At 34.8% G+C, this 16474-nt stretch overlaps 1 protein-coding gene across 2 annotated transcripts in view; it reads right to left on the bottom strand.

Annotated features, from left to right (window-relative positions):
• The window catches only part of MACROD2 (mono-ADP ribosylhydrolase 2), a 1910609-nt gene that overhangs the window by 1892228 nt on the left and 1907 nt on the right, over positions 1 to 16474 (bottom strand). For both annotated transcript variants that reach the window (XM_034641514.1, XM_034641515.1), the window contains exon 2: positions 10568 to 10684. In XM_034641514.1, the coding sequence (XP_034497405.1) occupies positions 10568 to 10684 (117 nt within the window). The remainder of the gene's footprint in view (positions 1 to 10567; positions 10685 to 16474) is intronic.

Raw genomic sequence — 16474 nt, 5'->3', positions numbered from 1 at the left:
GACATACAGAAGATACCAAAATGGCAGAGATGAGTCCTTCCTTATCAGTAATTACTTAAATTTAAATGGTTAAACTCTCCAACCAAGAGACAGAGATTGGCAGAATGTATTATAAAGGGAGTGGGGGGCAACTATATGCTGTCCACAAGAGACTCACTAAAGATATAAACAGGTTAAAAGTGAAAGGATAAAAGAAGATATTCTAAGAAACTAGAATATCTCTTTCAAAGAGAGCTGGGGTAGCAATACTAATATCAGACAAAATACACTTAAAGTCAAAAGCCATTACAAAGAATAAAGGATATCATATATTCATAAAAAAGGTCAAGTCATCAAGAACGTAAAACAATAATAAATATATATGCACCAAACAACAGAACCCAAATTATATGAAGCAACATTGTCATAATTGAAGGAAAAATATAGATCCATAATTAAAGAGATTTAAAAGTAACACATTCAATAATGGATGAACAGCCAGGCAGAAGACCAATAAGGAAATAGAGGACCTGATAATCACTACAAACCAAATGTACCTAATAGACATATATAAAACACTTTATCCAACAGTAACTTTTTTCTCAAGTGCACGTGGAATATTACCCAGGATGTTACGCCACAAATCTCAAAAGTATAAAAAAAGATTGAAATCATAAAAAGAATCTTTTCTTGTCATAATGGAATAAAACTAGAAGTCAATAACAGAAGGAAAATTAGAATATAAATAAGTATGTGCAAATTAAACAACATGCTTTTGAACAATGGGCACAGAAAAAGATAAAAAAATACATGGAGACAAATGAAAATACAACATATAAAAACTTATGGCATGAAGCAGAAACACTGTTGAAAGAAATTTATAGCTCTAAACATATACATTGAAAAAGAAGATCTCAAATCAATAATCGAATTTTGCACATCAAGGAATTAAAAAAAAGAACAAGCTAAACAGAAAGCTATCAGAATAAAGGAAATAATAAAGACTAGTGGAGATAAAGAATAAAAAAATTAGAAAATATCAACAAAACTAAGGGCTGGCCTTTTGAAAAGATAAAATTTACAACCTTTAGTTATACTAAGAGAGAAAACTAAAATTACTAAAATAAAAAATAAAAGTAGGGACAAAACTACAAACTTTACAAAAATAAAAAGTATTATAAGAGAATACTATGAACAGTTATACACCAACAACTTGGATAACCTAAATGAAATGGACAAATACCTAGAAACACACCTAGAAATACCTACCAAAACTGATTCATAAAAAAATAGAAAATCTAAATATACCTATAAGTAACTAGTAAGGAGACTAATTGGCATTCAGAAACCTTGGGAACCTCCACCCACCCAAAAAAATAAGGTCAGGACTAGATGGTGTCATTGGTGAATTCTACCAAACATTTAAAGAATTTACATTAACCTTCAAACTCTTAAAAAAAAAAAAAATGAGGGAAAACTTGCTAACTCATTCTATATAATCATTACCAGCATTACCCAATACCAAAGCCAGAAAAAGGAACTACAAAAACGCTACAGGCCAATATCCCTTATGAATAACAATGCAAATATCCTCAACAAAATACGAATTGAATTCAACAGCTTAAAAGGAATACATACCTTTGTATTGAAAAGGAAGAAATAAAATTATCTCTGTTCACAGATAACATGATGTAGAAAACCCAAAGATTATTAGTTTGAATTCAGCAAAGTTGCAGGATACAAAATCAACACACAAAGATCAGTTTTGTTCCTGAGTACTAACAATGAACAACCAATAAGCAGTGAAAGAAAACAATTCAATTTATAACAGCATCAGAAAGAATAAAATACTTAGTAATAAACTTAACTGGAGGTGAAATACTTGTATGCTAAAAACTACAAAGCACTGCTAACAAAAAATATTCCTTTATATTTTATTATCATTAAAAAAAAAGAAAAGAAAAGGACAAGCATTGACAAGAACATGGAGGAACCCCTGTGCATGGCTGATGAGAATGTGTAAAAAGATACAGCCACTGTGGAAAACAGTTTTGTGGTTCCTCAAAAACTTAAAATACAGAATTATCATATAATCTAGCAATTCCACTCCTAGTTTACATACCCAAAAGAACTGAAAATAGAGACTCTGATGATACTTACACACCAAGTCCACAGTAGCATTATGCACAATAGCCAAAAGATGTAAAAAAAACCTAACGTCTATCAAGAGATGAATAAACAAAATGTTACAGTAAAATATTATCCAACCTCAAAAGAATGAAATCTTAATACATGCTACAATATGGATGAACCTAGAAAATATTATGCTAAGTAATATAAGCCGGACATAAAGAATATTGTATTATTCTACTTACGTAAAGTCTAGTACAGGCAAATTTATGGAGACAGAAAACAGAACAGAGATTACCAAAAGCTGTGTGAGAGGGGAGGATGGGGAGTTATTTAATGGGTGCAGTTTCTACTCAGGAAGATGAAAAGATTTTTGGAAACGTACTGATAATGGTTGCACAACACTGTAAATTTACTTAAAGCCACTAAATTGTACACTTTAAAATGGTTAAACAGATTCTGAATACACTTAAGGACCAAGTCAAGTTACCAGAAATTTGAACTAGTTTCTAAGGTTGCCAGGTACAATTTTTTAAATCTGTCCAGCCACATACTACCCAAACAAGTGGAAGAATTCAGACACTATAGAGCATTTATTTTTTGTGTTTGTCAAAGACACTCATAACTATGGCTAAACTCAATATTCTCAGGAGTCACACAATTTCTACTATCATTAAGACAATCACAGTGTCAGGCACCTGGGTATCTCTATACAGGTACACCCATTATTTTAACAATCAAATAAGATAAATATCTACAACCCCATCCTACCTATATTCTTTGAGGATGGATAGACTATGTCCTTATATGGAGACTGACTTCCTGCCATGTTGCTGGAGCTTGTTGCCCTCCACCATCCCTCCTTGAGTCCCCTCTTTGTTTCTTTCCTATATCTTCACACCTCTCTCCCAGGCTGCCCCAAAATTTAAAATTCCTCTGTTTTTGTCTTTTCTTTCCAGACTTCTCATATCCACACAAGGTCAAGGTATTTTCCTCAAAGTCATCTCCCCTGCTGTATGAACTATGCTATTCCCATAGTATGTGAAAATTGTTCAGTCAACTCCTACTTTAAACAATTCTTCCCTGTCAATGACATTAAAATTCATACACAGTGAAGACCAGAGACTTTTAATTCACTTGCTATTTACTCTAAGTGCTAAATAAAAGTTAAAAATTTTTAAAATATTAGCTTTTAATTCAGAAAGTATTTTTAGATGCCCTCATTCTTCTCAAATTTGACAGTACAAACTTCAAAATTCTTAAACCAATATACACTCATAAAGGAAACAAAAATAGTCTTGATGTTTCCAAACCAATTGTTTAAAAAAAAAAAAAATCTTCCTTAACAGTTGTAATTTCACTTAGTATGCTTAAAGCAAACTGCTAAATGGATACATTCACAAGGACCTCCACTAGACCTTATAAAATTTCAATAACCCATTCACAATTCCTACCCTTTTAAAGCAGACAGGCCAAATTCAAAGTAGACATGTAGTTACAGTTACAGGAATAGAAAAAAAAAATCTATGTTATAGTATACATTGGTTAAGAACATAGATGTCACTAGGAGTAGTGAATAAAGAGTCACAAGGAGTTTTCTGCAAGAGAAAGGTGCATTCTAGAATAAGAAGGGAAATCTTTGGAGCTACGTGGCCTATTGATATCCTATCTCAATTCTCATGACCTTAGGATGGAGAAATAATCAGTTCCTACATGGCAAGTAACAAATGAAGAGACAAGTTTAGGGATGTCACAGGTTCTCTCCGGCTAGGACACGTAATAGCAGAATTGGGATCTGATGCCAGCAATGATTAATCCCAAAACTTTTGCACTCCCACAGTTAACATGCAAGAAACATATATATCAAATTAATGGAAATCACTTGCATTATTACATGTCTAATGAGTTTTTAGTATAAAGCTTCAACTTATGCACACATACACATACACCCTGAAAGAGTTCTACTTTTGCAACATCTTTGTTGGTAATGGAAGCACCACAAGTAATTGTTTGAAGAATAAGCCAGAATGGTCTTTGTCGCCTGAGGCAAAAATAGATTTCTGGTTTTTTAAATTAATTTTAAGATCATATTAAAGGGGGAAAAATCAACACCCACTCAAAATAAAAGATTTCTCTCTAAGGGTGCCTGGGTGGCTCAGTCGGTTAAGCATCTAACTCTTGATTTCCACTGAGGTCATGATCTCAGGATCCTGAGATCAAGCCCCGTGTCTGGCTCCTTGCTGAGCATGGAACCTGCTTGAGATTCATTCTCTCTCTCTCTCTCTCTCTCTCTCTCTCTCTCTCTCTCTCTCTCTCCCTCTCCCCTTCCCCCTGCCCGTGTGCACACACTCTCAAAAAATTTTTTTAAAAATTAAAAATATTTCTATCTAAGAAGCTAAGGAGTTTTGCTCTGAGCCTTCTTCTTCTACAGATCATTTTACTTATAGTGCTTAAACTGGATATAAAAGGGAATCAATATCAAAAAATTAAACAGGAAATATTCCTTTCCAATATTTGTATCCCTACTAAATTCTATGTTTTAAATACCATTTTCCTAACTATTTAGTCATTTTAAATTGTGCTCTTCCAACTAACAACATCAAATATTTAATTAACTAATGTAGTTAACATCGTTTAAAAATCTGGGGGCAGAGCCCACCTCATCAGTTACTAAATATTTTTTAAATTCCTTTTACCATTATGGTCCCTCACCCCTCTCCATGTAATACTCAGTAACATAAGTAATTAAATTCTTATTTCCTCATTTTTAGTGATTAATAAAAATATTAACATTCAAAAAAGTTATTGTAAATTTTCTAAGGATAAAAATAGTGGACTATGCACCAAGATCAAAATATTAAGACACACTTTTTTTGATTTCTAAATATCAATAGTCAAGTTGGTACACAGGTAAAATACAACAAAATTCAATACCCACACTGAAATAAGATCTCAGCGACTGAGAGACTGAGGAGTTTGGACTTAATTTTTATTTTTTTGGTCAGCTATTACCTCTTGTGGAAATAATTTAACAGAAGAAATTAGAAGAAATTAATGAAAATGAGAGCAAATAACAATGAACTTCTAAGCTAACAATGCTAGCATTTTCAATATGAAAGATTACGCACATGCCTCTAGTCAACCCACGATCTCAAAATATTTTTGTATACCTCAAAAAGTGGAGATTCATACAAAGACTTCACAGTTCAGACCATTTCTAATTAAGTGCTTCAAATGACTATAAATTAGATTTGAATATATATAAAATATGAAATATATCAAGATATGAAATATGAAGTTTTTTCCTGAATGAACCATTTTTTAAAAAAATTGTCATACCTGAGTAAAACTGCATATTTTTCATCTAACTCATCTTCATAATTTATTATATTTTTCCTCCTTTGCTGTTCCATGTAAACATTAAAAGTAATGGCTCAAACATCTAAACTTACAGCTGTAGCTATTTTCCCTCATACCAGTAAGACAAAATTAGCATAAAAATAGAAGAGTCTTTGCCAATCCTTTGCTCCATCCAAAGAAAGTAACAACAATGCTTCTTTGGTGTTTTAGAAGAACTTTAGCTTGGAAGTAACAAAGGAGAACAGAACACATACAAATAAAACCTGAGGACTTTCATCCCTACAAAGAAAACAATGCCATTTTTCTATCATATCCATCCATCCATGTATCTATATATGTATCTATATTTGTCTTTCTACTACACCCTAAGACTAAAATTAAGTAATTGTATGTTTTTATGTGAGAGCTATACTTTAAAAATGCACATATACACACACACATCCTTTGTAGACTATTAACCATTGAGGTACTCCCACTTAATATAAATATGTGGCAGGAAGAGAGAGAGAGAGGGATTCAAAATGATAGTCAAAAATTAAAATTAGGGGTGTCTGGATGGCTCAGTTAAGCATCCAACTCTTGATTTCGGCTCAAGTCATGATCTCAGGATCATGAAAACCAGCCCTGCATCAGGCTTCTTGCTCAACATGGAGTCTGCTGGAGATTCTCTCTCCCTCTCCCTCTGCCCCACCCACTGCTCACTCTCACACATTCTTTCTCTCTAAAATAAACAAAAAAAAAATTAAAAAGAAGGAATTTTTTTTTTTAAGATTTTTTTTTTTATTTATTTGACAGAGATAGAGACAGCCAGCAAGAGAGGAACACAAGCAGGGGGAGTGGGAGAGGGAGAAGCAGGCTCATAGAGGAGGAGCCTGACGTGGGGCTCGATCCCATAACGCCGGGATCACGCCCTGAGCCGAAGGCAGATGCTTAACCACTGTGCCACTCAGGCACCCCTAAAAAGAAGGAACTTTTTTAATACCTATGGAAGATTTCAGGAAATCAATTCAATTTAAAAACTGGTAAATAAAAGGGAGTCTAGCATTTATTCTGCCTTTTCTGTATAAATTGTATTACATGGAAATAAAAAAGTTAAGAGAAAGTTCTTTATAGCAGTCCAAATAATAAATGAAGAATGATAAAATCAGAATAAGACCATTCTGCAACCTCTAATAAAATAATGGATCTAAGCAATGATCATCAGTGGCTGTGAAAACCATTAGATGAAAAGCTGATGGGTCGCCTGGATGGCTCAGTCGTTAAGCGTCTGCCTTCGGCCCAGAGTGTGATCCCAGGGTCCTGGGATCAAGCCCCACATCAGGCTCCCTGCTCTGCTGGGAAGCCTGCTCCTTCCTCTCCCACTCCCCCTGCTTGTGTTCCTTCTCTCGCTGTCTGTCTCTGTCAAATAAATAAATAAATAATCTTTAAAAAAAAAAAAAAAAAAGAAAGAAAAGTTGATAGGGAACTTTACAATGGATAGATAAGGCTGGCAATACTTGAACCTAGTGATCAGTCTTATCAACACAGACAGGTAACCAAACATTATGTGCCTTGTGATATTATGCAAAAGAAGGTATAATAATCTCTAAAGTTTTCTTTAAAAGAAAATTAAACCCAAGTCTAATCAAGCCTCTGGATTTAACTACCAGCTCATAAGAAACACTGTGGACAGAGAAACATGTTAAATGACACTACAAAGATACAGTCAGCAAAATTCAAAATGTGAAAAATTCTGTGAGACAAATAAACTACTTTATTTATCAAATAAATTACAAGAGGTAGGAGGGAGGATAGAGAGAAAAGGAACTATACATTAAAAGAGACTTAGAAATATAGTAAATGCAATATGTGGACCCTGTTTAGATCTTAAGCAAACCTATATCAAAAAAAAAAAAGCAAAATCCTTTATGAGACAATTGTAAAATTTTTAATACTAATTAGATATTTAATTACATTAAAGAATTGTTAATTTAGATGTGATGACAATGTTGTGGTTATAGTAAAAAAACAAAAAATGTGTCCCTATCTTTTAGAGATATATGCACGCATCTATTTACAAATAAAAGTGATATGACATAACAGGAATTGCTTCAAAATAGGTTGGGAAAAAGGTGTGGGAAGCACTGGTACAGATGAAATAAAATTGGCCATGTTTTAACTGTTGAAACAGGGTGATTAGTGTACAAAGGTTCATTATACTACTCTGTTATTATAAATGTTTTTAAATGTTCATTTTAAAGTTTGAAAAAAAAAATACAGAATTCTCCTTCATAGACAGTTAACCTCTGAGGTATTCTTATTTAACATACTAATTGTGCTCACTTACCCATGAGGCATTATGGCAGGTGTTGAGACACAGTATAATGAGAGACAAGCATTTTAAAATTCCTTTCAACAAAGCAACTGATAAATGAAAGAGAATTATTAATTAAGTGAAAGCACATAATTTCAGAGATTTGCCAATAGCAGTTAACAAATATGAACACGAACAGTAAGAAAGCAGGTTGTGGGGGGAGGGGTTTTGTTGTTTGTTTGTTTTGGTAATCATCTCCCTATTTCCTCCTTTCTACACAAACAATGATTTTATATTTGTCGATTTTTGGTTTCCTTTTTTAGGAGGACTTACAATCAAAATTATGACAAACACATTCAACTACTCCCCAGCTTATTTAACTTTCTACTACAATAAAATAACAAAAAGCATTGAATCAAAGTAAAGCAAAACTGAACAAAGTAAGAAAAAAATTAAAAACAATAGCTTGAGAACTTTCCATGTAATCCTGGATATCAAGGCCAAAATGTCCTTCTCTAAAAATGTAAGTAATAATGATAAACTACAATACTTGAAATTGGTATATTGTGCAAGCTCAATAAATACCTAAAAAATTTAGGTATTATAAAAATCCAAACCTACTTACATACATATACATTTATAAACAGTAGCTTAAACATTTCAAAATAAAATATAAACAGTCGTCATTTATTATTTTTAAATTTATATTCTTAAAGGATCTTTCAAACAGTTAAAACACTAAAACTCTTTGTTAATATTTTAGTGTAACTGCGCACTGGAGAGGTAACACTGGAAGAAAGCACTTTCTAAAGATATATATTATATAAAGAAATAAATAGATACTTCTTGTCGAATGAGCCATTCTGTTGCATGAAAAACGAAGAGGCTAGTCACTAATTTCTAGGTCACAACAGGGGAGCAAGTAACATTAGATAAAAAGAATAAAACAGTATTCAAAAGAAATATAATTTTGATCACACCACCTCACTCCCCATGACAAACTTTCAGTTCAAAAAAGCATGAAGGAAAAAAGTGAAATACATAGAGGAGTTGTAACCACTTACAAAGCTCATATTGGGAGACAGGAGTAAATACACAGGATCCTATTAGGGAATAACAATGGCAGCTGTGATTCAATGTATTTTTCTGATTTAGGGGACATATTTTGGTGTGTGGTATCTCTACAAACACCCAACTGTAAGTTCTCTGATAACCCAGTTCAACCCTGCACTGTTATGTGTGTATTCAAATAGAAGCAGCCGACATAAAGTCCAAGCCTTTATGCAGAGGCGAGCAGACCAATATTGGGCAATACAACCTCGGTATCTCTACTGCTTTGTCAATTGTTTTGATAGCAACAGGAATCTACCTCTTTCTGAGAGGCAAAATTGTTTTAAAAGAACATCAAGTACTACATCCTTAGAAAAGTGACCAGTTAAAACAGCAACTAAGAAAGAAAATCAAATGAATTAAGTACTGGAAAAAGAGAGATTTACTAGCCAAAAAAAATGGTGCCTAAGTATTTGATACCAGTGTCTTATTAAAAAAGAATAACTGAGACCCAAACATGAAAAGGCACATGGTCCTAGATCAATCAAGGCCCAAATTCTGTCCTTTTGCTCTCTGGTTCTACATTCTTTTCATTACATAGCACTACCTTCTCTTTCAATGAATGGGGTCTTAATTAGACCATTAATAAAAAAGTTTGCATTTACTGAAAACCCTGGGCAAGCAGGTTAGATGTGTATGTCCCAATCAGCTTGCCCAATGACTCCATCAGAACATGAGGTGGAACTACTACCCCCCCACTTGCCCAAGTTCGCATACATTTTCAAGCAGAGCAAAGAAAAATAAAATGTCTAAAATGCAAACACTCAGGTAAATGTACTCTCTTCACAGACACACCAAAGCCTAATTGGGCTACTGTTTACCAGATTTGTCCACAGGAATTCCATTATTAATCTTCTTCTTCTGAACCCACAGTATCTTGTATAGTTCCATCAATCTAAGACCAGAACCTGTGCAATTAGCATTTCCAAGTTCCTTTCATAAAGTTACCTTTCTTTCTCATTTGCTAAGTATCCTAAGAAGCACCCTATTTCTTCTAAGCTTTACATCCAGACCATTAACACCAAAGAGTGCTAATTCAGAGGTAAGCATAATAAGCATCCATTAAATCTATCATGCTGTTTTTTAGAATTTTTTCCATGTACCTTTCCAATACTTAAAATTTTATTTATATGCTAACACATATCTTCACTCAATCTAGACTCTCATTAAATCATAAAGACTTTGAGAGTAAATTCTGTCATACAAATACTTTACATGCAGACATAATACCACACCATACAAAATCTATATTCTTTTCTAAAACTATGGGAAATGTTAGTTTTTCTCTATTCTTCCTAATATACTTTCAACTGTATCCAATCCTTAGAATAACTTGAAGAAACCTGAAGAAATAAATGAACCTAATCAAAACAAATTCAAAAGGCCACACCACCAAAGCATCACATCCTTAATATTATTTGCTCCAAGAACAACTGCAGAATAATTTTTCAAAAGTGCCATAATATAAATGTGGTCCATTATATCGTAACATGAATTATGTTAATATAATTTCCTAAGTTTAAATAACACACAAAAGATTGCTAAAAACAATTGAATGACAACCAATTACTTCAAATTGCAAAAATGTCATCTCTTTCCTGAATTCCAGTTATTCATTTCTATCAATAATTGTCCTGCAGAAGTCATAAATAAATGGGAACATTATCTACCTGAAAAATATTCTGAGAAACTTACCATCATTTTGGCTCTTGCCCTTCATCTCCTCCTTCCACGATAGGATGGTGTTCAGGGGAACATAGTCCCTTATGTATTCTTTGCGTCTCTCCTCTAAGGTCATCTTCAGTAAACGTTCTTGCAAAATAAAAGCAGAATCTCCATTTGTATTTAACTTTTAAGTTCAGGAATTATTTTATAATTTAGATATTAATCATGTAAACAAACCAAAGAACTGGTTGGGCTTGAGAAACATCAAAATGAAAATCTAATGACTCCGTATTTGAATGTTAAAAAGTGTCACGTTAATACCATATTACGGGGCGGGGGGTCAGAGCCTGATGAAGAAGACTCTTATCATAGTTCAAGAAATAAATGAACTCCTTCAATCAACATATATTAACAGTCTACTATGTGCCAAGTAAAATGTTTATATACTGCAGGTACAAAGATGATCGTTAACACCGAGGAGTACACAAGACAAAACAAGCATGGATAATATACAAAGTAATAGCTACATAAATAAAACACAACATCCTAAGACGGGTATGTACAAATGCTAAGAGCACAAGAAAGGCAGCCACCACAGTATTTCCTTAACTCAAACGTGCCATCAATAATAAAAGTGCACTTTGAATTTAGTAATAACTCTGTGGACGTAATTAAACACTACTTTCAATATACATCTTGGTAAGATTAAAATAAAAAATGCATCTTAGAATTAGTGACAATATAAAAAATATTTTTTAAAATGCATCTTAGAATTAAGAACGGTAAGTTCTTTATAAGTGCCAGGTACTTCACACATATAATTTCATGGAAATGATCTTTCCAACAACTAAGCAAAATTGGTATATTATTATTATTATTATTATTTTGTAGATAGGGAAATGAAGCACATCAAAATTCAGTAGCTGTCCAAAGCAAGAAAGCTTTCCATTAAAATCCAGTCAGATATCTCCAGTAGTCAAAAACTATAGCCTATACTATTAGTCACTACAGTGCACTACTTTCACAGGAAAAGCTCCTCAAAAGAGGTGATGTGTTTCTTTTTGTCAGCTGTCATGTATCCTATACTTTACCAAACGTCTCCACAATGTAAAGAGATTGACAGTCGTACTCTCTCCAACTGTCTTTTAGCATACTATAAAGTGAATGGATTTAAGGATAGTATCTAGTTTTAGTTGTCTAACCCTCATAAAATAATCACTTTAAAAGATTCATTCCAGAAATAAACTGCAGAAGGTATTAATATAAGTGAACAGGAAATAGGAGGCCAACATTTTTCCCTGCTCCTAGAACTGGCTTTTCTTTAGTCATGTTAGGAGGTAATAATAATAAGGTATTTTAACCAGATGTGATATAATCAAATCACAACACTACAATATTCAAGTGTCAACACCATACTGCAAAAGGGCATTCAAGCTGAAATCCAAGAATCTGGAATTCAGGAAAGATCTAGCTAGCCTAGAGATTTTGGAAATTATGATCAAAACTTCTGGTCCTAAAGGAAGTTCATAGGAAAAGGTAAGGAATGTGATCAAACCTCAAAAAAAACAACTAGTGGGTGGACACAAAGAGGGGAAAAATGAAATAAAACTTAGATGTCACTGAAGGTATGAGGTGAATCAAAGTGCCAATGATGTAGAAACTAGCAAAGAGTTTGAATAAGAAGAAGGGAGTGGGGGGATGGGATAACTGGGTGATGGACATTAAGGAGGGCATGTGATATAAGGAGCAGTGGGTATTATATAAGACTGATGAATCACTGTACCTCTGAAACTAATAATACACTATATGTTAATTGAATTTAAATTAAAAAATAAAATAAATAAGTAGAAGAGAGGAAATACTCTCAATTGCTACAGGAAGATCAGGAAGAATAAAAATTAAAAAGACATTGGTTTATCAATTGGATCACCAACAGCACTGAAAACAGAGCAAAATGGTTAACAGAGCTGACTGGATTTTAATCCCAAACCATGCAAATCTATGTGATCTTGGGTTACTTAATCTCTTTATGTCTCAGTTTCTTTTTGAGGTAGGTATTATACACAATTTATAGATGAGGCAATTAAGCTAGAGAGGTTGAATAACTTACCTAACATTCCACAGCTAGTAAACAGTACAAGATTCAAACCAAACAAATGTTCAAAGCCCTTGACACTACAGTATACTACCTCACAGAGTTGTTGTGAAAATTAAGTGAGATAATCCATGTAAAGTACAGTAGTCTCCCCCTTATCTGCAGTTTTGCTTTCCATAGCTGCAGTTATCCATAGTCAACTGCTGTAGGGAAGAAGACGATCCTCTCTGACATACTGTCAGAAAGTCAGTAGTAGCCTAACACTATGTCATGTCATTCACCTCACTTCACTCATCACACAGGCATTTTACCATCTCACGTCATCTACAGTACAATAAAATATTCTGAGATGACACATTCACATAACTTTTACTATAGTATATAGTCGTAACTGTTCTATTTTATTATTAGTTACTGTTAATGTTACTGTGCCTAATTTATAAAATAAATTTTATCATAGGTACGTATATACAGAAAAAAAACATAGCATATATAGCACTCAGTACTATATTCAGTCTTAAGCATCCACTGGGGGTCTTGGAACAAATCCCCGTAAATAAGGGGAGACTACTGTACTTAGAATAGTGCTGGGCACACAAACAGGACTCAAATAGTAACTCTTTTTATATTAGTACCACACTGTTACTACTGAGTGAATTTAAGAACATTAGTTTCACGAGAGTATAGCTGAGATCCAGGAGACTACGAGGGAACTGAGGAAAAGAAGTGAGAACAGCAACTCCAAGATGAAGCCCTTTGGAAAGAAGGGTATTTTAGGGTAGAGACTAGAGTATCATTATAAGCTGAGGATGGGAACCAAAAGACACTGACAAACTAAATATACCCAAAAGGGAATAGATGATAGCACAAGATCTCAAAGAACACAGGAGATGAGACAAAGAGCATAAGAAAAGTGCTTCCTTTAAGACAAAAGCAGAGCTGAAAGGACAAAGAACATGTAAAGAAATGGACAGAGGAAGATGTTAGGGCTGTTCATGTTATATGACATGTATTTTCTAAATGAACTAAAAGGAGAAGTCACCTGTGTAACATAGGATGAGGGGGTCCTAATGGAATAGGAAGCTTGAAGGAAATGGTAAATTTGGAATACTCACAAAGGAGGAAAAGGGATGACTAGCACTTACCAAAGCACTACTAAAAGAGTTCAGATCACTAATACAGAAATACTGCAGTTATCAGTGATCAGGTTGAGAGATATGAAGCAACTTGTACTTTTAGTAAATGTCAGAAGGTAATATAGAAATGCAACCTGGCCTCTGTCATTCCATTTATTTAAACATTTAAGTATGAACACTTAGAAAAGAAACAAGATCAATAATCAGAAAATAAGATAAAACAATGAGATAATTTATGTTCCAGTACTTGAAATTATAATACACATTAAGCGGTTTTAAATTAGGGCTCAAAATAATACATCAATAACATTAACTTAACATATGTGGACTTAAGAAGTCCTTAGTTACTTGTTTAAACAATGAAACATACTAAGAACCACAAACATCTATATAGTTTCTTTGGCATTACACAAAACTTTTCCTGAAAGAATGCTTCCCCTTTACAATGAATCTGCTCTATGAACCAAGCATGTAAGTAGACAGACCTACTATTAGTTGGCATACTGAGTTAAAGTGTGTTTACAGAATGCCCTGACATTTCAATGAGGTGGATAAGCTTTACTTTAGATTTAAGTAACAGCTGTAAAAACTACAATACCATCCTTGCCAGTGCAATGAAAGAAAAAAGGTCATGCATCCCAACAGTTCTTTAATACTACCTACTGTACTAGAAATCCTTAGTTCCTTCTTGATGGTACAATACACGCTTTTAAATATTAAATATTCAAAAATAGACAATGATACACTGAGACATACACTAAAGTCATCAAATCACAGGTTCTTCCTTTAACATTAAACTTCATGCAAAAATAGGTTAGTTTTAGACAAGACAAATTTAATTTGTTAAATACCCTCTTTAATTGTGCATTTGCTTCTTTATTTAGAAAATATTTGGTTACATTTTCCCCTATTGTTAGAAGCAAAAAACAAAAAAAACAAAAAACTCAAGACATTAAGGACTCTAAAATGCCTGCTTGCCACTGCCCAAATGTGTAGATGTTAAATAAAGGAAACATTATAACATTGTTACTTTAGGAACATTATTATGACAGAAAAATACTTCTTAAGCAATCACCATAATTTCATCAGCAAATCATGTATTGCAAGCAATCTCCATGATTTCCATTATTCTGCCTTATTATCAATAAATACAAAACTAACATTCCAAGACCATCAACAAAAACGGGCACAGATGATCTTTCAATGCTTACAAGGTAAATTGTTGTTAAAAGTGTGATGAAACTAAAGTAACTGCCACTGCAAAAACAAAGATTATCTTACACTACTTTATATATACCAGGCTATTATTCTCGACAGAATTTTTAGTTCTATGTAAGCCCACAATCATTAAGACAATTAAATTACATACAACCTAATATTTCAATATTTTAAAGGCCATTTTAGTTGGATTGTTCAATTATGTTAAATCTTCACAGTAGTTAATTTGAAAGAAATCCGCTCCTCATCCCTTTCCTTCTGCATTGTAGGCCCTCTATAAAGGATTCTTTTCCCACATACATTCTCTTTCTCACGTCTACTGTCCTTAGTGTTTATAAAGGCCAGGACTTGCAAAAAGAATCTACAGGTTTTAAAGAGCTATATCAAGGAAATCAACTCTCAACCTAATCACCCCATTATCCTTCTAATATGAAGAAGATGGGATACTTCGGAGAGATCTGCACTATCCTTACCCGACCTCACTCTGGATACACAGATTTAGTCTATGTTAGCAGAAGCAACGCAAGTACTTTTTGCTACACTTCTGTAAAAAGCTAAAGAATTTTTAAAAAAATGTAAAAAGAATGAAAGAAAAAACTCCAGAGACTAAAGTTTTATCTCGGAATATTATCTAACTATAATGCCAGGGGAAAAAGAGGAGAGGGAGAAAGAAAAGAGGATTGGATGTGTCTTACAGGAATCAGTGCCACGGTCAACCTAGCTGCTCTGGATAAGCTTTAATATGCACAAAATTCAGGGATAGGTTCATTCACGGAGAGTGATATCAGTTTCACAATCTTAACACTGAGCAACTTCTGATTACAAATGGGGATGAAATACACAGAAACTGCGGAGAAAAGCCCATTCAGACTTCTCTGAAAAAACTTATCCTCACGGACAGGACGCCCGTTTTCAGTTTCCCCTAGAGTTCTAGGTTTCAAAAGTCACACTGCGGCGCAGAAGGGGCCTAGAGAAGGGGTAAACGCCCGAAGGTGCAGACACTCTGCCAGCTGGGGCGTGGGGGACAGAGGCGAGAAATGAAGAGATGAGGGTCAGCTGGGCGCGGAGGCGCAGCTGCAGCTGCAGCCCATGTGCCCGCCGGCGGGCACGTATGCCCGGGACAACCTGGCCGGGAGTCCGAAAGTCCCAGCTGGGGTCCCGGGAGAGGGTGGGAGACCTGAGCAAGTTGTGCCTCGCCCGAGGACTGTCGCGCCGGGTCCGCGCCACCAACCTGGCGAAGGCAGCCCCGCAAGGGGAGAAGGTGACCGGGCGCGGCAGGCAGCAGAGGGGCGTGCGCCCACACGTGCGCGAGCTGCAGGCGCCCGGGGGCGGCGCGTGCACGCTGGTGTGCGCGCGCGTGTGCGCGTGTGTACACACGGACTCGCGAGGGAGGCGGCACCGGCCGGGCGGGCGCGAGGCGGGAGCTCGGGCGGAGGGCGCCGCGGCACACACAGCCCTGACCCCCGCCCCCACCCGACCCCCACCCCC

The sequence above is a fragment of the Ailuropoda melanoleuca genome, chromosome 13, assembly GCF_002007445.2.
Source record: "Ailuropoda melanoleuca isolate Jingjing chromosome 13, ASM200744v2, whole genome shotgun sequence".
In the NCBI taxonomy this organism is placed as follows: Eukaryota; Metazoa; Chordata; class Mammalia; order Carnivora; family Ursidae; genus Ailuropoda; species Ailuropoda melanoleuca.
The sequence above is the reverse complement of the archived record's forward strand: the minus strand, read 5'-3'. Positions and strand labels throughout refer to the sequence as shown.